The sequence below is a fragment of the Rattus norvegicus genome, chromosome 9, assembly GCF_021556685.1.
Source record: "Rattus norvegicus strain SHRSP/BbbUtx chromosome 9, alternate assembly SHRSP_T2T, whole genome shotgun sequence".
NCBI classification, from domain to species: Eukaryota; Metazoa; Chordata; class Mammalia; order Rodentia; family Muridae; genus Rattus; species Rattus norvegicus.
Window position 1 is genome coordinate 28790440 of NC_141542.1, and position 26200 is coordinate 28816639.

Below are 26200 nucleotides of genomic sequence, written 5' to 3' on the forward strand. Positions count from 1 at the left end.
TCATATTTTACATGGGGCATTTTCATCTAAGTGAATTCTTAGGAGAACTTTATAGCACGTGCTACAAACTACAAAACTGCAGAAGGCTGAGAGATGGCTCAGTGGTAAGAGCACTGGTTGCTCTAGCAGAGGACCTAGGCTTGACTCCCAGGACTCACATGGTAGCTCACACACATCTGTGACTCCAGTGCCACAGGACTGGCCTCTGAGGACCGTGCACACACATGGTGCATAGACATACGAGGGCAAAACACCCATACACATAAAATAAAAATAAACAAAAACCACTTCAAGTTCATGCTGGGCACAGTGGTGCACATAGGTTAGACCAATACCCAGGGGGCTAGGAACAGTGGTGCACGCCCGTGATAACAGCACTCAGGGAGCTGAGGCAGGAGGATTGCCATGGGTTTCAAGCTGACCTGGGCTTCCAGAACCGTCTCAATTGTCCCAGAAAACGAGAGCAAACAGCCCTTCTCCCATGCACAAAAACCTGGGCTCACACTTATAATCTCAGGGCTCTGGAGCCTGAGGCAGGAGTTCTGGCTAGCCTGGGCTATACAGTGAGCTAGCTTGAGCTACAGTGTGGGGCCTTGCTCAAACAAGCAAACAAACTTCACCTCCAGGACAATAAGTTAGTGTATTGTATTTTAATATGAAGTGTATGTCTAGTCAAGATAACAGCAGTAATTCATCAGGCTCCAGAGAGCATCATTAAGTGTGACACATGGGTTCTACTTCCTATCCTGTGAGGTGCCTTCCCCAGTTGCAGAGATGGAAAGGGGCAGAGAAAGGCAGAGAGGTTCCCTGGTAGCTTCTATGTTGGGTGCATTAAGGACATTTACATGATAACCTGGAAACTGTCTAGTGGACCCGAAGGAGGTTAGGGAGTCCAACGACTGTTGGGAGGCAAACTCTGGCCTGAAACTCAAACGTCAGGTTCCCCTCAGAGATGAAGAGAAGTCTCCATCCTTGAGGAGACACGTGGGCATATGGCTGGGAATGGTACCGGGTCACGCTAGAGATGGGATGAGGAGAAGGAACTGGGGAGCAGCACCAAGCAGAGCCGAAACATCCCCTGTAAGCCCACCAGGCCTCCAAGGGAGGAAGATCACAGAGGCAGCCTTCCCTTTTGTCATCATTGGTGAGGACACCCTGGGGAGGAGCTGGGGAGAGTCCTCCCCAGCCAGTGCTCAGGAAGGTAGGGCTGGGTTGTTATGATCCTTCCCTGTCCTTGCTTTCTTTCCCGACTGCGTTCTACCAGTCTTTGCTCCAGCCCCCCTCCAGCTGCCCCATTTCCTCTGAGAACACCTTAAGATTAGTAGGAACCCCACATCTCCTAGCCAAAGCCCCGTTCATCCAGGAGCAGCCGTGGAGCAGAGTAACGTACTCCTACAATGCTAGTAAATGCTGAAGAATGGACTGCACCCCACTGGGCTTCTTCAGACCCAGCAGCCACTGCTTGCCCCTTGCTTCCCCTTACTGGGAGTGCCAGGAAGTCCACAACAGGGAGGCTTGAGCCAACAAGCGGGGGCCTCCTGCTACGTTGTAAACCTGGGGGACCCTGGAGGCGTCTTGGAGGGGAGTGTGGGCCCCTGCAGGGTCCCCGGGTTCTCAGAACATGGCGCTTCTCCGCCTCTGCTGAGTGATCCAGCCGCCGGGGTTGACATCCATCTGAAGCATCTTCATTACCCACTTATCCCGACGGGCGCCTTCAATGAACTCCGTCAGAGACAGCTGACCTGGGCACGGGGCGGGGCAGGAGAGACAGTCATGAGGCAGAGTGGGTGTGGGGGGCGCCTTCTCTCCGGAACTCTTCCTCTTCTACAAACTGGACTGCAGCCTTGGATTCTGAGCCTGGAGCTTGCCAGTTGAGTCTAAAGGAGCCTCTTGCAGCTCACAAGTGTGTGTGTGTGTGTGTGTGTGTGTGTGTGTGTGTGTGTGTGTCCTCAAGCTCAGGCATACATAAGAAGACCAAAGGACAAATTCTGGTGTCATTCTTCAGGTGGTAACTGCTTTCTTTTCTCCTCCTCCTCCTCCTCCTCCCCCTCCTCCCCCTCCTCCTCCTCCTCCTCCTCTTTCTCCTCCTCCTCCTCTTTCTCCTCCTCCAACTCCTCCTCGTCCTCCTCCTCCTCCTCCACCTCCTTCTCCTCCTCTTTCTCCTCCTCCTCCTCCTCCAACTCCTCCTCCTCCTCCACCTCCTTCTCCTCTTCCTCCTCGTCCTCCTCCTCTTTCTCCTCCTCCAACTCCTCCTCCTCCTCCTCCTCTTCCACCTCCTTCTCCTCCTCTTTCTCCTCCTCCTCCTCCTCCAACTCCTCCTCCTCCACCTCCTTCTCCTCTTCCTCCTCGTCCTCCTCCTCTTCCTCCTCCTCTTCCTCCTCCTCCTCTTCCTCCAACTCCTCCTCCTCCACCTCCTCCTCCTCCTCCAACTCCTCCTCCAACTCCTCCTCCTCCTCCTCCAACTCCTCCTCCAACTCCTCCTCCTCCTCCTCCTCCAACTCCTCCTCCTCCTCCTCCAACTCCTCCTCCTCGTCCTCGTCCTCGTCCTCCTCCTCCTCGTCCTCCTCGTCCTCGTCCTCCTCGTCCTCCTCGTCCTCCTCGTCCTCCTCGTCCTCCTCCTCGTCCTCCTCGTCCTCGTTCTCGTCCTCGTCCTCGTCCTCCTCCTCGTCCTCCTCCTCCTCCTCCTCCTCCTCCTCCTCCTCCTCCTCCTCCTCCTCCTCCTCCTCCTCCTCCTCCTCCTTCTCCTCCTCCTCCTCCTTCTCTTTTTTGTATCACTGTGTAGCCTGGCTGGCCTGAAAGTCACTGTGGAGACCATTCACAGAGATCCTCCTTCCTCTGCCTCCCACTGTTAGTATTCTGTCTAAGCTCCACCCCCACAGCTGCGTGGCAGCAGCCAGGTATGCTCCGCCCCACAGTCGCCTAGCAACAGCCAGCTGTGCCTGACTATATAAGGAGCTGCTTGCCCCCCTTTCTCTTACTTTCTCTTCCTTCCCTCTTACCCCCTCTTGCTCTTTGTCCTGCTGTGTTCTTGCCCCCATGTCCTGCTCCAGGTGCCGATGGTCGGCTGCCCTCCCCTCTCTTCTACTCTTCTCTCATTAAACCTCCCCATGTGGAACCATGCTGTCTGGGTGTGTTCTGTTTGGGCACTGGCCGAGATTCAAAACCCTAACACCCACTATTATTATTATTATTATTATTATTATTATTATTATTATTATTATTATTACCACCATCATTATTATTGTTATTAATTGCATGTGTGTGCAGGTTAGGGAACAACCTGCAATGGCTGGTTCTTTCCTTCAATCACTTGAGTACCACGGATTTAATTCAGGCCATTAGGCTTGGTGATAAGTGCCTTTATCTACAGACCCATATCTCTTGTCCCTTTTTATCTTTTAAAAATATATTTGGGTCTGAAGAGATGGCTCAAAGAGATGCTCTTGAAGAAGACCCAGGTTCAAATCCCAACACCCATATGGTGGCTCCCAACTGTCCGTAACTCCAGTTTCAGGGGATCTGAGACTCTTCCGGCCTCTGTGGGCATGGCATGCACATGTTACACAGAGTACGTGCAGGTGAAACGCCCATTAACATTAAACGAAATCAAAAAGGGTTAGTTCTATTTGCATGCCCAGCCTTCAGCAGCCGCTCCCAGAAGTGCTCTCACCCCTCAAAGGTGCGCTCAGGTGTTTCTGGCTTCTTTGACATTTCATGCTATTCTCCTGCCAGTTCACAGACAAGTATATCAGGAGCAGGGATGTGGGGATTGGGGGAGGGGATCTTGGGGGAGGGGCGTATCCCACAGACATCACAGTTTCCTGGCAGGCTGCATCTCTCTTACCGTCTCCATTCTCATCCACCAGGAGGAAGATCCTGTCCACAACCTCCTCAGGCGTGAGCAGCTGGCCCTGCTGCTCCAGGTCCAGCTCTGCTCGGCAGGCTTTCTTCAGCTTGTAGATTGCCTGCCAGAGAGACAGAGCTAGGCTCCTCTGACAGACTCTCAGGGACCCGTGTCCCTTAGTGCCACCACCCAGCACTGGCCTCCAGGATGAGCATGTTAGTAACACAGAACCTGGAGGTGCTGGTCCGTTTAACTAGCTAGAGTCAACCAGGTAGAGGGAGCCTCAACTGAGACAATGCCTCCGGTAGGCAAGTGGTTTGTTTTTGTTTTTGTTTTTGTTTTTTTAATGGCATTTTCTTGACTAATGATGGATGTGGGAAGGCCCAGCCCAGTTAGTGGAATCAAAGGGCTTTAGGACGAGAGACTGTTTGCTAATTAATTAATTACAATTATTAATTATGGAGGGGCTGGAGAGATGATTCAGTGGTTAAGAACACTGGCTGTTTTCCCAGAGGACCTTGGCTGGATTGTTCGCACCCACGTGGTGGCTAACAGCCCCATCACTCCAGTTCTAGGAGATCTGACCCCCTCCTCTGGCTCCTGAGGGCACCCCACACTCATACCGTCTGTTCAGGAAAACCAGTAAAATATAAATTTCCTCAAAAACAAATCCACAAATCCACACTATCCATGCCTCCCACCCCGTGAAAAGAACCAGTTTTGGTTTTTCTCGACTTGTCTTTCATATCGGTTGATGGTGACTGTCAACTTGGTTGGACTGAGTGGGGCTTCAATGTTCAGTCAGTGCCTGGGAGGTGTTTCTAGAGCCAAGTACCTCAAAAGGCTCTGGTGGAAGGAACGGTTTAACCCACTGATGGACATGAAACCTGAGTGGGCTGTGGACGATAGAGTGTGGAAGTTTAGAAGATGGGGTCTCTAGAAGGCTGTCTCTGGTGGGTGTGGCATGGCCTGGCTACTTCCTGGCTGCCTCTCCCATCACATGCTCCGGTCACCATGGTATTCTGCCCATGGTGATGGGCAAGAAAAGGCAAGAGTGAAACCCAACTGGGCCAAACCAGTCCTTCCTGCTCTCAGTTCTTCCTTCAAACACGGTCACAGCCGTGAGAATTTTGAGTCACAATTGTTCTCTCCAGCATCTCTGTTTCCTCCCCGTTTGTGACAGTCTCGCTCTGCAGGCAAAGGCTGGCCCGAGGTTCCTCGGGTAGGATACACTGAACCTGACTGGTGATCTTGGAGAAGGCAGGCAGGAGCTGTCATTCGCGGCCAGTTTTCCTTTCAGCCTTACTGATTTCTTGTTCTTTATTTCTTTGGGTTTAATTTGCTCTTTTTAATTTCTGTAAGTGGCTTCTTAGATGACTGTTTTTCTTATTTTTCCTTTCTCAGATTAACGTTTATTATTGTTGTTGCTGTTTTCTGTTTTGGTTTTGGTTTTTTGAGACAGGGTTTCTCTGTGTAACATCCCTGGCTGTCTTGGAACTTGCTTTGTAGACAAGGCTGGCCTTGAACTCACAGAGATCCCCCTGCCTCTGCCTCCCGAGTGCTGTGATTAAAGGTACTCACCAGCTCACATGGCAAAATTTATTATTATGGCATGTGTAACAGTGTGCATGCATGTTGGGGGTGTATCTTGTATGTAGAGTACTTGTGCGTGTGGAGGTCTGAGGACAATTCTCAGGAGTCTGTTGTCTTGGTCTACCACATGGATCACAGGGTCTGAACTTGTATTTTTGGTTGTGAGCCTAGCCTTTAACGGCTGAGCCATCTCGCCAGCCCACAGGGTCTGAACTTAAGATGTCAGGTTTGGTGGTAAACCCCTTTACCAGCTGGGCCATCTTGATGGCCACCGAGAACACACAGAGAGTGATTCCCAAGTCAGTGCCAGGCGGCTCCCTGTCAAGCAGGCCACCTTCAGGCAGACCCCAGGAATGAGAAGTGGATGGAATGGGGTGCCAGCCCACAGACACACACTGACCTCCACGATGTCCAGTAGCTCCAGGCGGTCGATGCAGCCATTGCGGTCCTTGTCGTAGATCTTGAAGGTCCACTTGAGCTTGTGTTCCAGGGTACCCCTCAGCACGAGGTTCAGGGCCGCCACATACTCCAGGAAGTCAATGGTGTTGTCCTGCATTGAGTGTGGATGCTCTGAGGCCCCCAATCCCCGGCATCACCTCCCCAGAGTGCAGGCTGAACCCTACCGACGCTGTGTCCCCAGACCCAAGTGTTCCCTTTTCCCTGCAATCCCAGAGACCTTTGTGGCATTGGACATGCTGTTCCCTCCCCTGGGACCCTCCTCATTCTCCTCCTTGCCCTTCCAAGTAGCCGAGATGGCAAGCCCCTACCACCAGAGAACTGTTCCTTCTCATTTGTCCAGAATTTTCTATCCTTATAACATCCCCTTTCAATGTAATTCAGTTTCCACAATGACTCCCATGCTTCCTGGGACTCATTCTGACGTCACTCCTTCTTCGAGTGACGTCTCCCCTATGAGGGATTGTTTCTGGGACAGCTCTGACCGGGGTAATAGCATCGTGCATTGCTCTACTCAACAATTACCCGCCTTAGCCCGAGGTGGGTGGAGGTGCCCATGTACTCTGCACAGGCTGGAGGCACCTGGGAGGTTACCTGCCCCGTCTCTCCCTGGCTGGGCTGCATAGTGCGCTGACCTGCGGTTGCCATAGGAGAAGTTTAAACCGGTCAGGTCAGTGCACAACGCAGCTCGCACGTGTCTATAGATCCTGAAATAGGTTTTATATTATATTAATTCAGGGGCATCTGGCATGGGGTTCCATGTATTTAATCTCAGCACTCAGGAGGCTGAAGCAGGTGGAGCTCTGTGAGTTTGAGCCAGCCTGGTCTACATGGAGAGTCCCTGGTTAGCCAGGACTAGATAGTGAAACTCTGTCTCAAAAAAAATTTCGACGTAACACAATGCCATAAAAAGAACTTCAGGACACTGACCCAGATAACCTTTAAAAATGAGGTCCTCCCCCCGATAAGTCTTCCTTATTTATTTTTTTATTTTATGTGTACAGCTGTTTTGCCCGCACACATGCGTACTACGGGTGTGCCTGGTACCTGTGGAGATCAGAAGTGGGCTCTGGATGACCCAGAACTAGAGTGACAGACGGCCGTGAGCTGTCACGTGAGTGCTGGTATCAAGTGCTCTTAACCACTGAACCAGCCTTCTGCCCCTGAATTTTAATTTTTGAAATTTTAATTTTAATTTAGTTTTTGAAGCAAAAGTCAAGTCTAAGAGATTTTAATGCAGATTTTTATGCACTAGGATTAAGAAGGAAGCAAGCTGCTAGGGAAGCTAAGAAGAGACGCTGAGAACATGGGCCTGGGCTTCTCAGAGGCAGGAGCATTGAAATAAACTAGGAATGGTGAGGGGGCTCAGACCACTAACAGCCTGCAAGCCTGAAGACTCGAGTTCCTTTCACAGCTCCTACATCAAAGGCTGCGTTCGGGGGTGGGGTGGGGTGGGGGTGGGGGCTGGAGGACCAGCTCAGTAGTTAAGGGCAGGTTCTTAATTCTGTTCTCTGCACCTTTGCCGGGAGGTCACAACCACCTGTAAACTCCAGTTTGCCATTGCCCCCTTGGGGTCTCCTCAGGCACTGCACGCAGGTGCACACACCCATATATAATTTAAAATCTTTTAAACGCTGACTGTAGTGGTATCTACTTGCTGTGCCTGTGCTGAGAGCGCAGACACAGGGGGAGTTTGGGGCGTCCTGGTCAGCCAGCTTCCCAGAGTGGGTGAGCTCTAGGTAATGAGATGGTGTCACAGAAACAGGTTGGCCACGCCTTAGGGACTCACACCTGAGGTCAATCCCCAGCCTCCATATGCACACAATTGCACCCTCTATGCATGAACACACAATTTCGAACACACAATTGCAAACACACACACACACATCATCATCATCATCATCATCACCAATGTGTGCATTATGTAACTCAGTGTCTTTTAGCTGCTGGTGCCATTGGAGGGCTTAAAAAAACTCTGGGATTTGATTCATGAAATGTCCATTGACTTAAAGCATGGGGAAGGCTCAGTAGTTAATTAAGAGTACTTACTGGTCTATCTGAGGACTGGTGTTTGGCTCCCAGCCACATCAGGCAGCTTGCAAATAGGTGTAACTAGCTCTAATGCATCTGATGCCCCCTCTGGTCTCTGAAGGTACCTACACACACACACACACACACACACACACACACACACACACACACACACGTTTAATCTTAACAAAACAGTTAGAAGTGCTTTCACCACTATCCACTCTCCTCCCAGTCATCATGAAGCACCTGCCAGCACCTACAAAGGGGACGAACTGAGCGGCCTCCTTCTGAAGGACCCTAGCAAGGTGCTCTTGATCTGTGCTAAGATGCTTTGGGGCATCTCATGCCCTTGTACTGAGAGTGACAGGGGTTCTATGGGGTTTGTAAAGCACATCCTTTTCCTGTAGAGCCTTGGTCCCAAAAAGCAGAGAAAGCCCAGACTGCGTGTTTGGCCCTCAGGAAGATGTAGGAGCCAATGAGGAGAGGAAGGGACCAATGATGGGGAGTGGAGAGGGGGCAGGAGGGATGGAGAGGAAAGCAGTTAAATGGAACCATGGTCTCACTCTGAGGGGCTCAAGGATGGAAAGGTCACTCAATGGGTGGGTCACAGGTCCTCCCCTGCCGGGCTCCTTACCCCATTCTTGTCGAAGGCTCGGAACATGCCCTCCACATACTGGGTGGCCTCCTCATTACCAGTGACCTTGAAGAAGCGCTTGAACTCGTGCATGAAGAGCGTCCCGCTGGGACACTCCACGACAAACTTCTTGTACCACTCCTGCAGCTCTGCCACATCCATCTCCCCGGAAGCCTCCGCCTCCTCCCAGCTGAACTGCTGTCCCATGGCTTCTAGAATTCGAGGGAGCCAGGCGGGGTGCCTCGTCCAAGTCCTCTGCTGACCTTAGGCTCCTCTCTCCTTGCTCTGAGCAGTCGTTTCATTGTCTCAGGGAAACTGAACTTGATTGGTAGTGAAGGGACCTCCAGAAGGGGGGCTGGCCCAGGCCAGCTTAGCTCTGTAAAGACCATTAGGAGATTCCCAGAAGGTCTGACCTCCAGATGGCTAAGCTTCCTCAGCCTCGGCCCTCTGCAGGTCCAGTGAGGCAGCAGACTATGAGGGTAAGAGCCCTGGGGGGTGGGGTTCTTAGTCCACCAGTTTCTGCAGCTCCCTTACAGAACATGTCCGAATCCTGAGGTTTTCGTGTTCCAGGGTAAAGGACAATGCTTCTCTCCAGCCCTGAAGTGATGGCTCCCATCACCTCCCATCATGTGGCAGGACCCAGGAGTGTGGTCCAATCTTCAAGGGCTCTTACATTAAAGACCCCATGAACTTGCTTTAGCCACAGTTACATACTCATTAGGTTGACCAAACGTATTTATTTCATGCTGAATCAATTATATATTCATAGCTCATGACTATACTCCCAGCACCAGAGAAGCAGAAGGGTCTAGAGTTCAAAACCACTCTGGGCTGCCCTGTTGACACAGGAAGACACCCCTACCCCATGTCAATAACCAAAATAACCAAACTATATATATTTATGCTATCTTTTAGATGTTATTTTTTGAGACATTGTAGCTCTGGCTGGCCTGGAACTCACTATGTTGACCAGAATGGCCTTGAACTCACAGAGATCCATCTGTCTCTGCCCCTCAATGCTGGGATTAAAGGTGCTTCCTACTATACATGGCTAGATCTTATTTTTATTTTATGTAAAGAAGTGTATGTATATTTATGTGCACGTGTGTGTGTATATATATATATATATGTATGTGTATGTACGTGTGTATTATGTATATGTGTGCATAACATGTGTGCAGTGCTCTCGGAGGCCAGAAGAGGATGTCAGGTCCTCTCGACTGGCGTTACATTCATTGCGCATCACCACATGGGGGCTGGAACCTCCACCTGGGTCCTCTGTAAGAACAAGTGATTTTTAACCACTGAGCCATCTTTCCAACATTTGTGCTTACTTTAGTTTTACAAAGACTTATTTTTACCATTTTAAGATTACCTGTGTGTGTGTATGTGAGTGTGAGTGTGAGTGTGTGTATGTGAGTGTGAGTGTGTGTGTGTTTGTGTGGTGTGGTGTGTGTGTGTGTGTGTGTGTTTGTGTGGTGTGGTGTGTGTGTTTTTATGTGGTGTGGTGTGTGTGTGTATGAGTGTGTATGTGTGAGTGTGTGTGTTTGTGTGGTGTGTGGTGTGTGTGTATGTGTGCCTATGCGTGTGTGTGAGTGTGTGTGTGTGAGTATGCGTGTGTGTGCCTGTGTGAGTGTGTGTGTGTGAGTGTGTGAGTGTGCGTGTGTGTGTCTGTTAGTGTGTGTGAGTGTGTGTGTGAGTATGCATGTGTGTGTGTGTGTGAGTGTGTGTTTGTGTGGTATGGTGTGGTGTGGTGTGTGTGTGTGTGTGTGTGTGTGTGTGTGCAGTGCCCTCTGAGGACAGAAGAGGGTGACAGCTCCCTTGGAGCTGGAGTCACAGGCAGTTATGAGCCACCCAACATGGGTGCTGGTTTTGGAACTCAGGTCCTCTCCGAGAGCAGAACAAGCTCCTAACCACTGAGCCTTCTCTCCAGTTCCGTAGAACCTATGTCTGTTTGATGGTTTGCTTGTTTTCAAGCCATGTGTGACAGTGCACGCTTGTGAGCCTGTCCTGGGGATGCTCATTTTGGAGTTGTAGAGGAACTGCTCAGGCCTGCCCTCATCTCTCGGTGGCCTTTGTCACCTGACGCCTTGATTCTTTGAATCTCACCATTAGTCTCCATGTAGGGCTCTTCCTCCACCATCGTCCTTTCCACCACTAGACCTGTTTTCTCTACGTTCCACATTTCTCTGGACCTGAGGTTTGGCTGGGGCCTTCCTTGTACCTCACTGTTCCCTTCAATGGCCCTGTCCCCCCGCAAACCACCTGCCCCAAGGCTGGAGAAGATGGCTCAGCAGAGTCCTTTCTACTCTTCTGGAGAGACTGGGTTGGTTGCCAACACCCACACTGAGCCGTTTACAACTGCCTGTGACTCCAGTTTCAGGCCATCTGTCACCCTCTTCTGCCTTCTGCAGGCACCTGTATCCACATGATGTACAAACACCCAACACGTAAGGAAAAACAAATGAGAACGTAAACATCTGTCCCCTTGAAGCCATGTCCTGCTGTCCTTCAGCAGTGACATCACTACTTGTTTCCAGGCAGCATTTCCATGATGGCCAAGTGACCGAATGGCCCTGCCCACACAGCTCACAGGCCCTTGGCTTCCTGGGTTGCCTTTTTATTTGCTTAGTTAATTCTTTCGTGTCTGTGTGAGTGCAGGAGTACATGTATCACGGCGTGCACAGAGAGGTCAGAGGGCATTTGCAGGAGCTTCCTCTCTTTCCACTCGTTGACTTAGGGTCTCCCTCCAGCAAATTTCCATTAGACTCTCCTGTCTCCATCTCTGTCTCTTGGTGCAGGGAACGCAGATGCATACCACCGCAGCCAGCTTGAGCTCAGAACATCAGGTTTGTGCAAACCGGCACGTTTTGCCTAAGTCGCCTTTCTGCCTCCCACCCACTTAACCGTGAAGAGCATGGCCACCTCCCCCTGTGGTCCCAGCAGCAGCCGCTCTGGGAATTTGCCACACATGGACTTTCTCAGGTGTCCACTCCCAGTGAGCTGGCCTAGGAAGCTTGGGTGGAGCCAGCCCGTCGTCGCAGAGAGCCCTGCAGGGCTCCCAGACACATGGGAGTTTGAAGGCACAGGCACTCTCTCCCAGCCTCCTCCCCTTCCAGCTCATTTACACTAACTCTGTCACCCAGTAATTCACCCTGCGGATGACGGTTGACGCTGGGCTCCAGTGTTTATCCTGTCAGCTTGGTCATTTCCTGCTTCTGATACCTGACTCAGCCCTCCCGCAGCTCCCCACCCCCACCCTGGAGCTTCGTCCTCTCTGTCACCTCCTCCATTCAACCCTCACCTGGCCAGGCTGGGCCCTCCCTGTGTGCCAACCCCCCACCCCCTGCACCTAGGAAGCTGGGAGCTGCCCGAGTGGGGATCACAATGCCGTGTGCCCATCCCCTGACGTGTGCATCCCACTGAAGTCACATTCTCTCACGGTGACGCTGCAGGGCACTCCACCTCACACCCTCCACTCATCCCCAGAGACCTCAACCCCCCTCGCCCCCCACCTCAGTTTGGTGTCTGCGGAGGAAGCTGGGGATACCGGGCTGGAGTGCACAAGGCGCCACAGTGTAAATGGAAGCTGTAGGAGATTTAAAGCAAGAGAGCCATGGGGCTCCATCTTTGGAGCTGGGAGCGCTCGCTCATGCTTAGAAGGCTTAGACATGAGAGCTAGGGTTCTGGGCCAGCCTGGGCTACATAACAAGACTGCCTCAAAGGTAAAAGAAATTAGCACGGGGTGGAGAGATGGCTCAGTGGTTAAGACACTTGCTGTCTTACAGAGGACCCTGGTTCAGTTCCTGGCACCCACGTGGTGGCTAATGTCTACCTATGATTCCAGTTCCGGGGAGTCCAACACTCTGGCCGGCACGGGTGCTGCATGCATGCAGTGCACGCACATATATGGAGGTAAACTCTCAAACATAAAAAATAAACCTGTAAAAAGTAAGTGTAAGCGACTTGTATGTGAGCCTAGAGGTACAGGCCTATAATCCCAGCCTCTTAGGAGGCATCACAGAAAAGTATATTGCTCAAGGCCTTAGTGAGACTCTTGTCTGAGAGAGTCAGAGAGAGAGAGAGAGAGAGAGAGAGAGAGAGAGAGAGAGAGAGAGAACAGTCAACGTAGCAGTGAGCATTTGCCTAGCCTGTGTGAGGTCCTGGGTTCAATCTCCTGCATCCAGGGGGAAAGGAGAAGAAACATAAATTCTATGAATGAAACACAACTTGATGGAGTCTGGCTGAGGAACGTCAAATCTTGGGTTTTCAAGCGGGCCAGTTGCCCATGACCTGCCCTATAAATAGCGCTGACCTCCGGAGGCATAAATATCACTTTAAAGAGGATTAGGAGCCCATCGCTGGGAGCACAGCTTGAGGTGCACAACAGTAGTAAGGGTTTACACACGGCAGGGCTAAGCAGGGAGCAGGGCCTCTGCCGAGAGCCCTGGGACTGCAGGCCGCCAGCTGCACGCGTGCACCAGGGATACTGAGCACGCAGACCCAGCCAGGCCTAGCTGAAGCCTCCCTATCAGTTTGCATGCTGTATCCAGCCTTGTTGTGGCTGTTGTCCCCTCACTCTGGGCTGTGGCAGCAGCCGGCCCACCAGTCCCTTTGTTGACATTATCCTTAGGACGCTTCCCCCAATCCAGCCTGAAGGAGGGGAACTGGGAAGAAGGTCTGAACACACTGAAATGGGCATGTGTGTTTGAGTTCGTCACAGCTTTAAAAATAAAGTTGTAAATATGAGTGTGTGTGTGCATGCTCATGCCCTGTGTGGATTGCAGAGGACAACTTTTGGGAGTTCTTTCCTTCCACCAGGGGGCTCGGCCAGGGGGCTCAGGGATTGAACACAGGTTACTGGGCTTGGTGGCAAGCACCTTTACCTGCTGAACCATCTTGCCGGCCCAACAGAGGTTTTCTTATTTTGTTTTTTGTTTTTTTTTGGTTCTTTTTTTTTTCGGAGCTGGGGATCGAACCCAGGGCCTTGCGCTTCCTAGGCAAGCGCTCTACCACTGAGCTAAATCCCCAACCCCTCTTATTTTGTTTTTAAGACAAGGTCTTACTATGTAGCTGAGGCTGTGTGTGTACGTGTGCGTGTGTGCGCGTGTGTGCGTGTGTGTAGCCATGTGTATATCAGTGTAGCAGTCAGAACAAACCGGTTTATTTCCAGTTCCAGGAGACAAACTCAGTCAGGCTGAAGTGGCAAGTGCCTTTACCGCTATCTTCTTGACCTCCCACCCCCTTCCCCCTTCTTTTCTTTTTTGAGGCCAGTTCTCTCTGTGTAGACCTGGCTGTCTTGGAACTCATTAAACAGATCAGAGAGACAAGAGATCTGCCTGCCTCTGCCTCCCAAGTGCTGGGGTTAAAGGTGTGCATGAAAATGCTTGGCTGTAGCCTCCTTTTGTGAGACGTTTTTAACTGTAGCTTACGACAGTCCTCTTGCCTCACTTCCTCAGAGCTGTGTTTACAGCTGTGACCCCACACTTGGCTCAGAGCCCCTTTAGGTCTGGGTTTGCCCTGCCACTCACCTGAACTTAAAACCACCATTTCTTGGCCCCGGGTTCATCTTTCTTTTTTTTTTTTTTCCTTTTTTTCGGAGCTGGGGACCGAACCCAGGGCCTTGCACTTCCTAGGTAAGCGCTCTACCACTGAGCTAAATCCCCAGCCCCCGGGTTCATCTTTCAACTGAGTGACTAAGTGAGCAGGCCCAGCGTTTCAAGCCTCAGCCCGCTCTGCTGTAAAGGGGTTAACGACACATCTGCTCTATTGTTGTAAGGAATAAACCAGACAGCATGTGCATGACACCCCTGGGAGAGACATGGCACGGCAGAGTGTCTGTTGTGGGCATGCTACACGGTTCTACCCGAGGAAAACCATGCTCTGGGCTAGGCTCTCCTCTGGGTGGTTCTCCACACGACACGCGGACATCGCATCACTGCCAGCTGAGGCTACTTAGTGAATGCCTATGCGAGGTGCTTTACCCAGGCCTTAATAGGTAGGCAGTTCCCACATCCCACTCAAGTGTAGCCCCACTGTGCCAGGGATATCTTGCCTAGATTAGCCTTGAACTGTTGGTAATCCTCCTGCCTCATCTTTTTACTATGGCTTGTTTATCTTCGTCACTCCTTTTGAAAGGACAGAAACTTGGTATGGGATTAGCTTAGTTTTAGCGGATCTTTAGGTAACCAGCAACTTTAGGCAAACTCAAATTCTTACAATGGAAAAGCATGCTTCACACAGAGAAACCAACATTGCACTTACTGGAGGGCCGCACCCTAACGAAACCGCCTTACCTCCTATCCTCTGAGCCTTTCAGGACACATTACCTTGTGTGTCAACAGACAAAACCAGACAAGCTTCATAGAGCCTGAAGGCACATACCTGGCATCCCAGCTCTTCTGGGGGTGAGGCAGGACTGCTCGGTCAAGGCCAGCTTGAGTTAATGGTGTGACCTTGTCTTAAAGGGATGGTCTGGCAGGTAAGGGCCATACTGCTCAGTCAGAGAACCGTCTTCTGTTCCTGGCACCCACACTAGGCAGTGCACACCAGCTTCAAGACATGACATCTTTGGCTGGAGAGATGGCTCAGCGGTTAAGAGCACTGACTGCTCTTCCAGAGGTCCTGAGTGCAAATCCCAGCAACCACATGGTGGCTCACAACCATCTGTAATGGGATCCGACGCCCTCTTCTGGTGTGTCTGAAGACAGTGACAGTGTATTCATAGATAAAATAAATAAAAAAAAAGATATGACACCTTTGGCCTTGTGCACACACTCACGCATAGATATAGAATTAAAAACACATAAATCTTTTAGAGTATTTGCTGTGTGTGCAGTGGTGTCTTTATCTAAAAATGAGACTTTAAAATCCACCTATAGTGTTTGGGCATGCACAGTCACAGGACAACTTTGGGGTGGTTCTGTCTCACCATGTGGGTTCCAGGGGTGTCTGGCTTTGTGACAGCAATGTCTTATCCAGTTCACATCCCACCGGTGAAGGATTTTACTGCATAAATGACTAACCTGAGTGACATGGCGTATGGGTATTCATCTGAAAACAACTGGAAACAGATGTGCATCCACTGAAGTGGTTTGTCAGCATCTGTCCTGGGTGGTGAGCATTTGTCCTATTGACTTTTATTGTCTATAAAAGAAAAAGTCCTCAAACTTTATGTGTGGTTCTAGACATTTTTAGAATCACACCTTTTAGATAAAAGTGAGTCAGACTGCTGCTTTGCTAGACCCAACATTAGTCCTGCTCCTGTCTGACCAGCTAGGTCCTAACCTTGAGGCTTACTCCCGGGGTAAGTATGATTAGACATACTTTGTGAATGACAGCCAAACCTGAGCAAGGGGTCACAGACGATGGGGCTGTGATTCTTCCCAAGGTAATGACAATCTAGCACAAAAGCAGCATTCAGAGGACTGACACAGATGTCAGGCCAGGCAATTCTGTGTAGAGAAGTGAGGGCAACCCCACAGAGGCCTCCTCAGACGGTAAGAAACACAGCAGACCCCATGCCAGCCACTCTACTCAAACCAAGCCAAAAAGACCAACCGTTTCAGCCTGTGCTGTTTGCCTCGTTTTGGGCTTTATATGCAGTTGAATTTCACAGACAAGTAGGTATCCTCAAAAAATGCAGGGACACCCACAAATGAGAACGCTTACCAGCGAGAGACTGAAGAGAAAACACTGACCCAGGAAGTGCAAGCCATTGGTTCTGTTTAATCACTGGGTCTCACCACAGTCCTGGGGCAGAGTTCACTGAATAAAGGCTTGGTGAATGAATGAATCACAGGACACACACTGCTAATCGCTTGAGAGCAAAGACTCACTGCAGTATGCAGAGTGTTGACATTAGCTGTCACCTCCAGGCAACACACACTGGCTGCACAAAGGCCACATTCTAAACTGCCCAGCATCCATTTTACCACAGGTTGTTTAGGGAGTAAAAATGCGTGTGAGAAAGGTACCATTTTTTTCTGTTGAATGAACAAGTAAACATTTAAAATTACCACAAACCAGCCATGCATGGTAGACACAGCTTTAATCCAGCATCTGGGAGGGGGAGGCAGGTAGATCTCTTTGAGTTCCAGAAATAAAAATGAAGGAATGAATGTATAAATAAATAAAAACAAAATAAAATAAAATTAGCGCAAGCTAACAAGAAGTTGGCAGTGCTACACAGGGTTTAAATCTGGTTCTTTTGTTTCAGGTCATACCGAAGTTTGCTAATGTTTGTTCAAATCAGAACACAGGCATAGCCTGGTATAAAGAACAGATACGGGCTGGAGAGATGGCTCAGTGGTTAGGAGCACTGACTGCTTTTCCAGAGGTCCTGAGTTCAAATCCCAGCAACCACATGGTGGCTCACAACCATCCGTAATGAGATCTGATGCACTCTGCATCTGTGTCTGAAAACAGCTACAGTGTACTTATAATAAATAAACAAACAAATAAGTCTTTAAAAAAAAAAAAAAAAAAAAAAAAAAAGAACAGATACAGTGGTTCTTCCCCAGACCCACACCTGGCTGCCCTGCTGAGGACCCAACAGAGCAAGGGCAGGGGCCCTGGCTCCCCTTGCCGGGGCCTCTCTGTGGGACACACAGGTCTGCTCAGTTCAGGTCCCCGCACAGCTGCTGTCTGAGGTTTATGATTTGGTTTCTTCTTTCTCCCCGGAAACTGTTTCCCACATTGGCTCCTTGATGTGCTCTGGCAACTGCTGTATCTGTGTCTAAAACCAGAAACAAAGCAACCTGGATCGCAGGTTGAAATGAACTCTGCCTACACAACCTGATCTACTGGCCTGTCACACCCCCTGCTTCTCCCTTAGCCCCTCACCTCGGAGGGCTGCTGAGGAGAGGAGAATAAAGGTCAGTCATAGCTGTCTGATCCCCAGTGACCTCCGTGTGGGGCCATGCTGTAATCCCCAAGTCTCAACAACTCCTAGGGAGACTTCTACGGTGTCTCCGTGAGGACTTGGGTGGTGGGGTGGGCCTAACTCTGTGTCCAGTGTACCCAGGCCCTTTCCTCCACAGCCAGGACAGGGTGAGAGTGAGCGACCCACCCAGGTAGCCCCTGTACCTTTGTCACTTCCATGGCCACCCCTTCAGGTAGGTTTCGCTGGATGTATTCCAGGTAGACATTGGCTGTGCATCCGGTCAAATGTTTTAACTGAAACAGAAAATGAATGCATCGTGCCTCAGTGCCAGACCACAGGCCTCTGAGGCTCTTTTGTCCCTTTCAGGTGACGACGAAGCCTACTCCTCTAAGGACTCTTTCTCAGATTCTCATTTTAAACCGTGCAGGAGGCTGGAGAGATGGAGCCCTGGCTGCTCCTGCGGAGGCCCAGTTCAGTTCCCAGCACCCACGCAATGCCTCATAACTGCCTGCAACTTCAGTTCCAGGGCATCCAGTTCCCTCTCCTGACCTCTACTGGCCATAGGCATCCATGTGGGGCCGGGGTAAGAGCTGACCTCTCAACCCTGACAAGACCTTGCTAGAGAGAGCTGACTACCACAAGTGGTCCTCCAACTCCCCACATGGGTTGTGGCATGTGCCCCCATCTATAACCACAAGTAAATAAATGGGCTTTTCAAAGACAGGGTTTCTCTGTGTAGCCCTGGCTGACCTGGAACTCACTCTGTAGACCAGGCTGGCCTCGAACTCAGAGATCTGCCCGCCTCTGCCTCCTGAGTGCTGGGATCCCCCCACTACGGCCCAACACAAATAAATACATGTTTTTAAACAGTATAGATCCCGACTGAGCTTGGTGCAGAGTGTCGAGTCAGTGTACCTCACGCCTGTACTGTGCTTTCCACCGAATGCACGCGTGTGTCTTGTGACAGCTGACAGTCACTAGGAACTATTTCAAGTGGCCACACAGCCTCATGTCATCTCCCACTGACCCTAGGAAGTGGGCTCCACTATTAGCCTCATTTTATATGTGATGAGTTGGGCACGTGTCACACAGGCAGGAAGCACCAAGACCTAAAGTTCTGCCCTGTCAGTCTGACCCCAGAATGCAAACTTGAGTCGGTGGTGACCCAGGTAGATGTATGAACAATCCAAGCCAATGTTTGCACCCCCCAGCCCCCTGCTGAGTATCACGGTGAGGGAGATCCAGTCAGTGTGTGGGGAGTGACTGTCTAGTCTGCTTTAAAATAAAAATATAAATGCATTTGGGTGTTTTGCCTGCAATTATGGCTGTGTACCATACCCAGGAGTATGGTGTTCTCGGTAGCCAGAGAGGACACTGGATCCCCTGAATTGCCCCTGGAGTTGGGGTTACGGATGACGGTTCAGAGTCAGCATGTGGGACTTGAACTCAGGTCCTCTAGAAGAGTAACCAGTGCGTCAGCCACCGACCCGCCTCTGCAGTCCCTTGCTTGTCTGAGACAGGGTCACCATACGGAGAGCTCCTCTTCCCTGTCCGCCAAGCGGGATTACAGGTGCATTCTATCACCTCTGCCTGCAACCGTGGCGTCACTTTCACTTTGCTTTTGTTTTCTGAGACCCCTGTAGCCCAGAGTACTACTGAACGCACCCTGATGCCGAGGATGAGCCCTGAATTCCCGATTCTCCTGCCTCTACCTCCTAAGAGCTGGTGTAAGCCATAGTGCGTTTGCTTGGGTGAACTGTGTAAAATATTAACTAGACTTCTGCAATGTGAGCAAAAATCCCTCCAGTGCTGTGTTCCTGGGCCATGTTTACACGCTGAGCCATTTTAAAGTCCACACCTCTAAAGGTGGCTTTGCATTTGCTCTTATTGGACAGCTTTCATGAGAACAAGAGCCACGTTTCTAGACTCATGGTAGGGATGGTAGGCTGAAAGGAAGCTGACTGGGCCCAGGAGAAAGTGAAGTTGGGCTCCATGCTAATGCCATTGGGTGTCCCACAGAAGCATGCTGGGCAGATGACACCCACCTCCAGACATCTGTAGAGCGTCCTCATCTCATACTGGACTCTGTGCTTCTTGAAGATGTGCACTGACTTGAGGAGAGTGAAGCGCTCTATTTTCCTGGGTGGCTCGTGTCTGCATTAGTGGACAGAACAGACCGAAGCTCAGTGAGGCTCCATCTGAGTCACTGTACCAAGGCATCGTCCCAGCTTTGCTGTCAGCCTCGCTCAGTCGCAGGTGCTAACTGCCATTAGTAATTCCGCTGTGTCAAGCCTCATCTGTAGCAGCTGCTTTCACACACTCAGGCCAAGATAAACACTGCAAACAGCAGGAAGCACCTTCCCACACCCAGACAAGCAGAGCCACGCACAGCCGACACGAATGCCAGTCATGAAGTAGCGACTGTGACGAACTTGAGTATAACGTCTGCTGTTTTAGGGTAGTTTATGGACAGACTGTCAAACCTCGGGTGAGCCCTGTTCAGTGCAGAAGGACCAGGTGCCGTGAGGCCGTGACCCGGGCGCTGCATGAAGCCCCCCTTACAGGAAGCTCCCAGGCAGCAGTGTTGCTCAGGGTGGCTGCAGAGTGGAGCACTGGCCAATGCACCATCATGTCTGAACAGTGCCTCCCTGGGCTTACTTACGTCAGTGCAATTTCTAGAAAGGGTTTCTTCATTTTTCTTGCCCTAGTACCTAACAATTCTAGCAGACAGGAAGCGACACTACTTGTCAGGATTACACAGGACAAACCTCAACTTCACTCACAAATTTATCCTATCTTACAGCTATCATGGCAGACAGCAGGTCAGATTAGGAAAGGTCATACTCACACTTTAATAGAAAGGCCAAGTTCTTTAGCAGCGAGCACGGCAAAATACTCATAACTGTCTAATACAGCCTTGTCATGGGCTTTCACTAAAATGGACAGGCGTTTGTACAACGTGTCTGGCTCATCAGAAGTGGTTATCTAAGATAAAAAAGACAAGTTTTGGCTTTAGTTCTTGTAATATTTACATCCAGCAAATTCAACATATTATTGTTTGAACAATTCAGAGTTTACTAATAAATGAGAAAAATGACAGGCAATGTTTTAAAACTACTAGCTTGACTGCTCACTCCCAGTGCCACACAGACCTGCAAAATGACCTTCCAAACCCTTGGGAGTCCTCGGAGGGTCACACAACCTTCAAAGTCACTACAAGGTCATGACGCAGGTTCCAACTCAATTATTCCTGAGCCCCAGATTTCTAGTGAGAAGGGTCTCGGGGTCTGTTACCAACTGGCCCAGTTAGAAGGTCAGAACTGGACAGCTCTCCGCTAGTGGCTGCACAGTGAGAGCTGTGATTCCTGCTCCTCCCCTACTCATGTTTAAGGCACTGTGCTTGTGCTAAAGCTCTTGACATTTCTGTGAGGAAAATCCATGAAGACACAAATTAAGGTGCTCATGAATCATTAAACACTGCTATACAACTGTTAAACACTGTAATTGTCACACAAAGCCCAGCTACCTCTACTCATCCCTTTTATTATGAATTTATTCATGTATGGTTGGGCTATCTTCACACGGAAATTACTCATGTCTAATTAAAACTTTATGACACTGGCTGGACCTTCCTTAGAAATAATAGGCTTGGCATTCTGACTTCTTCCAGAGGGGAATTATCTTCATTTCACTCCCTATTAGGCTGGGAAAGGTTATTACTAATCCAGTGAGTCAGGTTAAAGTGCTTCCCCCTGAAAAGAGAGCCACTTAGTAACCAGGAAGACAGACATCTGTTCTCAATTACAGTAAGTAAGAGATGGTGGAAAGGCAGGGTTAGCTGGTCTTTATTTATATCAGAATTGGGGTGCGAGAGGATGTACAGCCCTACGGTATGCTCCATTCGATCTTGCAGGGCTTGTTTACCTATTTAAACTTCCGTGGTGTTTAGAGAGTGCTAGGTAAAAACTCTTCTACTGAGCTAAGCCTCAAGATCCCCTATTAGGTTTAAAGTTGTTGTGAATTTGCAACAAATCTTAAAAGGTTTCTGAAGATATCCTGTGAGATCATTATCAGTTTAGCTTGGAATAGTTAGACATCTAACATCACAAGTTTTGATTTCCCAGAAGTTCTTAAGTGGCCAGAATAAGTAGTAAAGAGAGGTGTGTGTTTGTGTGTGTGTGTGTATGTATACACACACATACGTATGTGCATGTGCGTGCACCACACATGCATGTGGAGTGGTTCTGGGACATGAACTCAGGTTGGGTTGGTGGCAAACACCCCTCCCCATCTGCTGAACCACCTTTCTGGATATCTATCTTACTATTAAAAATAAAACGTTAATTGCACTTGTCTGTGTGCATGCTCTGGAACACACATGGAGGTCATAGGACACTTGTGGGAACTGACTCTCCTTCTTTACCATGTGGGTCCTAGTGACTGACCCCAGGGCGATAGGCTGGGTGGTAACTGCTCTTACCTGCTGAGTCACCTCACTGACCAGAGCATGTATTTCAGAACAGGGTCTCACACTGAGCCTGCAGTGTGATGACTGAGCTAGCCTAGACTAAACTAAACTGAGAAATGGAAAGATTTAGATTATTTGGGACTTTAGTAAGAACTGGGACTGGTGACCTGTAAGCTTATCACTCAACATAAGGCTGGAGGATTAGGAGTTCAAGGTCATCCTTGGCTACATAGCTCATTAGAGGCTAGCATGGGCTAGACAGCATCTTGTCTTAAACTCTCTACGGCCACATAGCTACTTGTGTATCCCAGTTTTGTCCCAATGACCTGTTTAGTGTGACCTGAGCCACGCACAAGCCCAGGCTCAGAATCCCCAAGGAAAACCTCAAGGCCACAGAAAGATTATCTTTTTGTGAGTCAATGATTCAGCAAATTAAATATCACACTCCTGAATTATGCTGAGCTAAGAGCAAGATATTGCTCATTACCACATTTATTTAGGGTAAATTATGGTTTCTTTTAGGACTTACTTGGATAGCACGAAAAATAGCCCAGGATATCACAGTCTACACTGTGCACTTGCTGGGATTCTACAATAAAGAAGTATATGTGTTTGGGAAATAGGCCTTAATGAAATAACCAAGAAAAGATTGAAATTATTAATGTAATTCCTTTTGTTGTTGCTATTTTTTGAGATGGGTTACATGTAACCTAGGCAGGCTATGTATGTAAATGAGGATAGCCTACTTTTATCCTAAGCGCTGGAGTACAGGCCTTCCCTGCCCTGCCCAGTCAATGGGAGATACCTACCGTAGGTCTGACCAGATCCTTTGGGACATCCATGTGCAGATTTGACAATGGTACCCACTTCATCCTGGCACTGCTGTGTGAGAAAGAGAAGCCTCAGTCACACAGAACAGAGTCTGTTTTCTAGCATGATTAAGCAAATACAGTTGCATACTTACAACAGGAGGCCTCGAGTTCTGATTGTACTGCTCCTAGCACCACTTATAGATGAATTCCCCAATTCCTAAAAGAATGGAGGGGACAGGTGTCAGAAGTACAATCAATTCCCAGAGCACAAGCCAAAAGGTATATGGTGCCCAGTAAAAGGGTCTCGATCTTTCAGAGGAAAACACTGGGCGCCAAAACGGCCAAATTAGGTTTAATTAAAAACAAAGTGCTGGGCAGTGGTGGCATAGTCACCTTAATCCCAGCACTCAGGAGGCAGAGGCAGCGAGTCTCCGAGTTTCAGGCCACCAGCCTGGTCTATACGGCGAGTTCCAAGACAGCTACATAGGAAAACCCAGACTTGAAAAACCAAAAGGCAAACAAACAAACAAACAAACAAACACAAGATGTTTACTGTGATCAGTTCTCAGCACCCACACCCACTGTAACTCCAGTTCCAGAGCGTCTGGTACCCCTGGCCTCCATGGGCGCCCATATGCATGTGGTGCACAGAAAACTCACGTAGGTACACACAAAGGTGCATGAACTAAAAACACAACCAGATCCGCTCGGCTAGGCATACTGGCACGTGCCTTTGATCTAAGCACTCTGGAGGTGGAGTAGGAAGAGCCATGAGTTCAAGGGCAGCCAGATGTACAGAGGACTCATTTGTTCCAGAAACAAAACAGAGAACAACAAAAGTCTTTTAAAATTACGTGTTTGTATAATCTAGTCTTTGCTTGGCTGAAGCACCTTGCTTGTAAATTACACAGAATACAGCACACACGTTTATACCCATCATTAACTCCACAAGCTGCCCTAACGCAGCATTGCACAAATCCTTTAAGTGAGCGCCCCCTTGTGGAAAGGAGGCAAATGGTACTGTTCAGATCTCATAGTTTCTTAGCCACCCAGGCTTAACCTTGAAAGCAGCAATATAAATTCTTTAAAAATACAACAAAGACAAAAATAACAGGGAGGCACAAGTAGAGGAATTAAAACAACTAGCGGGTACGTTACAACAGCCTCTGTTCTCTGTAATGAACACCTTTAACCCTGTCATTGCAAGGCGGGAGGATCTGTGAGCTGGGGGCCAGCTTGGTCTACAGAGCAAGTTCCAGAACGGCCAGGATTACAGAGAGACCTCGCTTGTTTCCTTGCTCTTATGCTGGGACACACGTTTCCAGCCTTACTTGGCTTACAAGCAAGGACACCAGGCTCAGTGTAAGAGCATGTGTCGTCGTGGCCCTCACACTCAGACAGTAAGCTCTCTGACACCAGCGACCCAAATGCTAAGAAGCACATTTCTTGGTCACATTCTGAAATGTCTGTTGACTCTGAGGTGGGGGTTGCGTGCCTTCCGACCTGGCCTCCAACTGGAGAGATGGGGATGGCCTGGAGTCTGCCTCCCGAGGGTTTGCTATGAACCACTGCCTGCAGCTTTAACTTTTTTAAGGGCTTGGGTGTGTACAGATCTGGCTGGATAAAGTTTTTCTCACAAGTGCAACACTTCCTTCTCTAGCATCCTAGTTTTCTTTTAAAAAAAAAATTCTACATTTGTATGGTGTTTCTACATTCATGTACATGTATGTGCAAGTGTTTGGGGGCTAGAAGCTGTCATTCTCTGTCACTCTGCACCTGCTTACGGTAGGATCTCACTGCTCCCAGGACTCAAAATTTTCTTGGCTATTCTGGAAGCCAAAAAGCTTCACTGGACCTCCTGTGAACCCCTGGAGCTGGGTCACAGGGGGGCATGAGTGACCCTCTTGATAGCCTGGTGCTGTCACCTGAACCCCAGACCTCATGGTTGTGCAGCAAGTGCTCTTAACCACTGAGCTATCTCACCTCTCTAGCTCTCATGTCTTTTTCTTAGGATCAGTGGTTATACAAGTGTGGGCTGGGACTGCCCATGAATCCTTAAGACACTCTCAGAAAGCCTGAAACCAAAACTCACTAAGAATTACTCAAGGCTTTTCTGCTTCCATCCTCTGGCTGGTGTACAGTGGAGTCTTACAAAGCTGCATGAGTTGTACTATATGATAAAAGATGGTGTGCAAAAACAAATAAGAAAGCCGCTTCTGCCGTGAGGCTGCATACTGAGGCATTACTCTCCATCAAACTTGCTTTTGCTTTGGGAAGCAGTCTTTCTAAAGTGTTAACTAATTTAACCTGGGAAGATACAGAGGCTGAAGTGACCGCTCACAGTTCTTGCAGAGGACTGGAGTTCCACAGAAGGCTAAGAATGGGGTTCAGTGGCAGGACCTTTGTCTGGTGTGCGCAAGGCCCTGGGTTCAGTCTCTAGTATAAAGGATAAACGTTTTTGTAGACACAAGTTTACGGAGCCCACTCTGGTTCTGAACTCTGTATGTAGCTGAGAGTGATTTTGAACTTCTGATCCTCTTGCTTTGACCTCTCAAGGGCTGGTGTGACAGGTGTGGGCTGCCGTCTCTGGGTTATGTGCTGCTGTGGATCCAACCCAGAGCCAGCTTTAGGCATTGAGGTCTCTAGCAACTGAGCTAGTCTCAGCCCTTCCTTTTTAAAAAATCGTTTATTTTGAAGACAGGGTCTCAATTTGCAGGCCAGGCTAGTGGGCAATCTTCCTCGTGCTTTACAAGTAATCCTATTAGAGGTCCAGTTATGAGCTTTGTTTTCAAAACCACAAAGGTCTCGAGGCCAAAGTTCTTGAGACCGCCTAGTTTTTGTTGTTGTTTAATTATTTATTTTGCGACAGGATCTCAACATGTAGCCTGACTGTCTTCGAACCCAGAAGTCCGCCTGCCTCCTTTCCCCAGTGCTGTGATTCACGCCGTGCAACATCAGGCAAGTTTTCCTTCTTCAAAGAACCTCTTGAGGGAGATCTAACCCATTCCTGGGGCCCTTCGAGTCAATCTCTCCAACCCCTGAAGGCGAGGAGGACCTCTCAATGTAACTCCACGCGAGCTTTCTGAGTCCAGCTCCGGCTCAGCACCTAAGTATCCGAGTATTCCTGTCTTCTCTGAGCTCAAGGTTCTCACTGCCCTTTCTAACGTGAAGGGAGGGCTTCTGAACATATTTTTCTCATCTTTCCCGCTCTGACATTCTATAGTTCTAGTTCCTATCTTGTCAATTTGAGTCTCTCGGGGGAAAAAAAATCAGCCCTTATCTTGTCCCTTCCTAATAAAAACTATGGAGGAACACTCCGAGCCGGCCGGGTAGAGGGTAGCAGCGGGACTCGGCGACGGCGCCTTCGGCCGCCAGGGTTTCCCGACCACCCCTTTACCTGCTGCAGGCGCCGGCCGACAGCCACACACGCTGCGCGCGCCGCCATCTTGGTGCCCTGACCTCCCACGATCGCTTCCGG

The 26200-nt window shown here is 49.6% G+C and overlaps 2 protein-coding genes across 5 annotated transcripts; both read right to left on the reverse strand.

The window, feature by feature from the left end:
* Positions 1–637: 637 nt before the first annotated feature.
* Guca1b (guanylate cyclase activator 1B) lies at positions 638–8859 on the reverse strand. The gene is given in 4 exon segments (NM_001108198.1): positions 638–1742; positions 3845–3965; positions 5838–5987; positions 8559–8859. Coding segments are annotated over 4 exon segments (606 nt in total). The 5' UTR covers positions 8766–8859; the 3' UTR covers positions 638–1614.
* A 7407-nt stretch (positions 8860–16266) lies between these two features.
* Positions 16267–26200, reverse strand: Mrps10 (mitochondrial ribosomal protein S10). Of its 4 annotated transcripts, none has more exons than XR_015628703.1 (8): positions 26120–26178; positions 22875–22939; positions 22720–22789; positions 20291–20427; positions 19488–19596; positions 17646–17735; positions 17065–17295; positions 16592–16849 (listed from the first exon to the last, which is right to left on the reverse strand). XR_015628703.1 is itself a non-coding variant. In NM_001389252.3 (7 exon segments), coding segments are annotated over 7 exon segments (606 nt in total). In that variant the 5' UTR covers positions 26168–26200; the 3' UTR covers positions 16267–17211.

What these genes read in the sequence shown, in the direction of transcription:
- Mrps10 (XM_087566593.1), bottom strand. Translation starts at nt 26,167, where the DNA reads ATGGCGGCGCGCGCAGCGTGTGTGGCTGTCGGCCGGCGCCTGCAGCAG. An exon ending in AGGATCTGGTCAGACCTACG is followed by an intron (nt 20,428 to 22,719) that starts GTAGGTATCTCC and finishes TTTTTATCTTAG; the next exon opens with ATAACCACTTCTGATGAGCC. An exon ending in TGGCCATGGAAGTGACAAAG is followed by an intron (nt 17,296 to 17,645) that starts GTACAGGGGCTA and finishes TTCTGGTTTTAG; the next exon opens with ACACAGATACAGCAGTTGCC.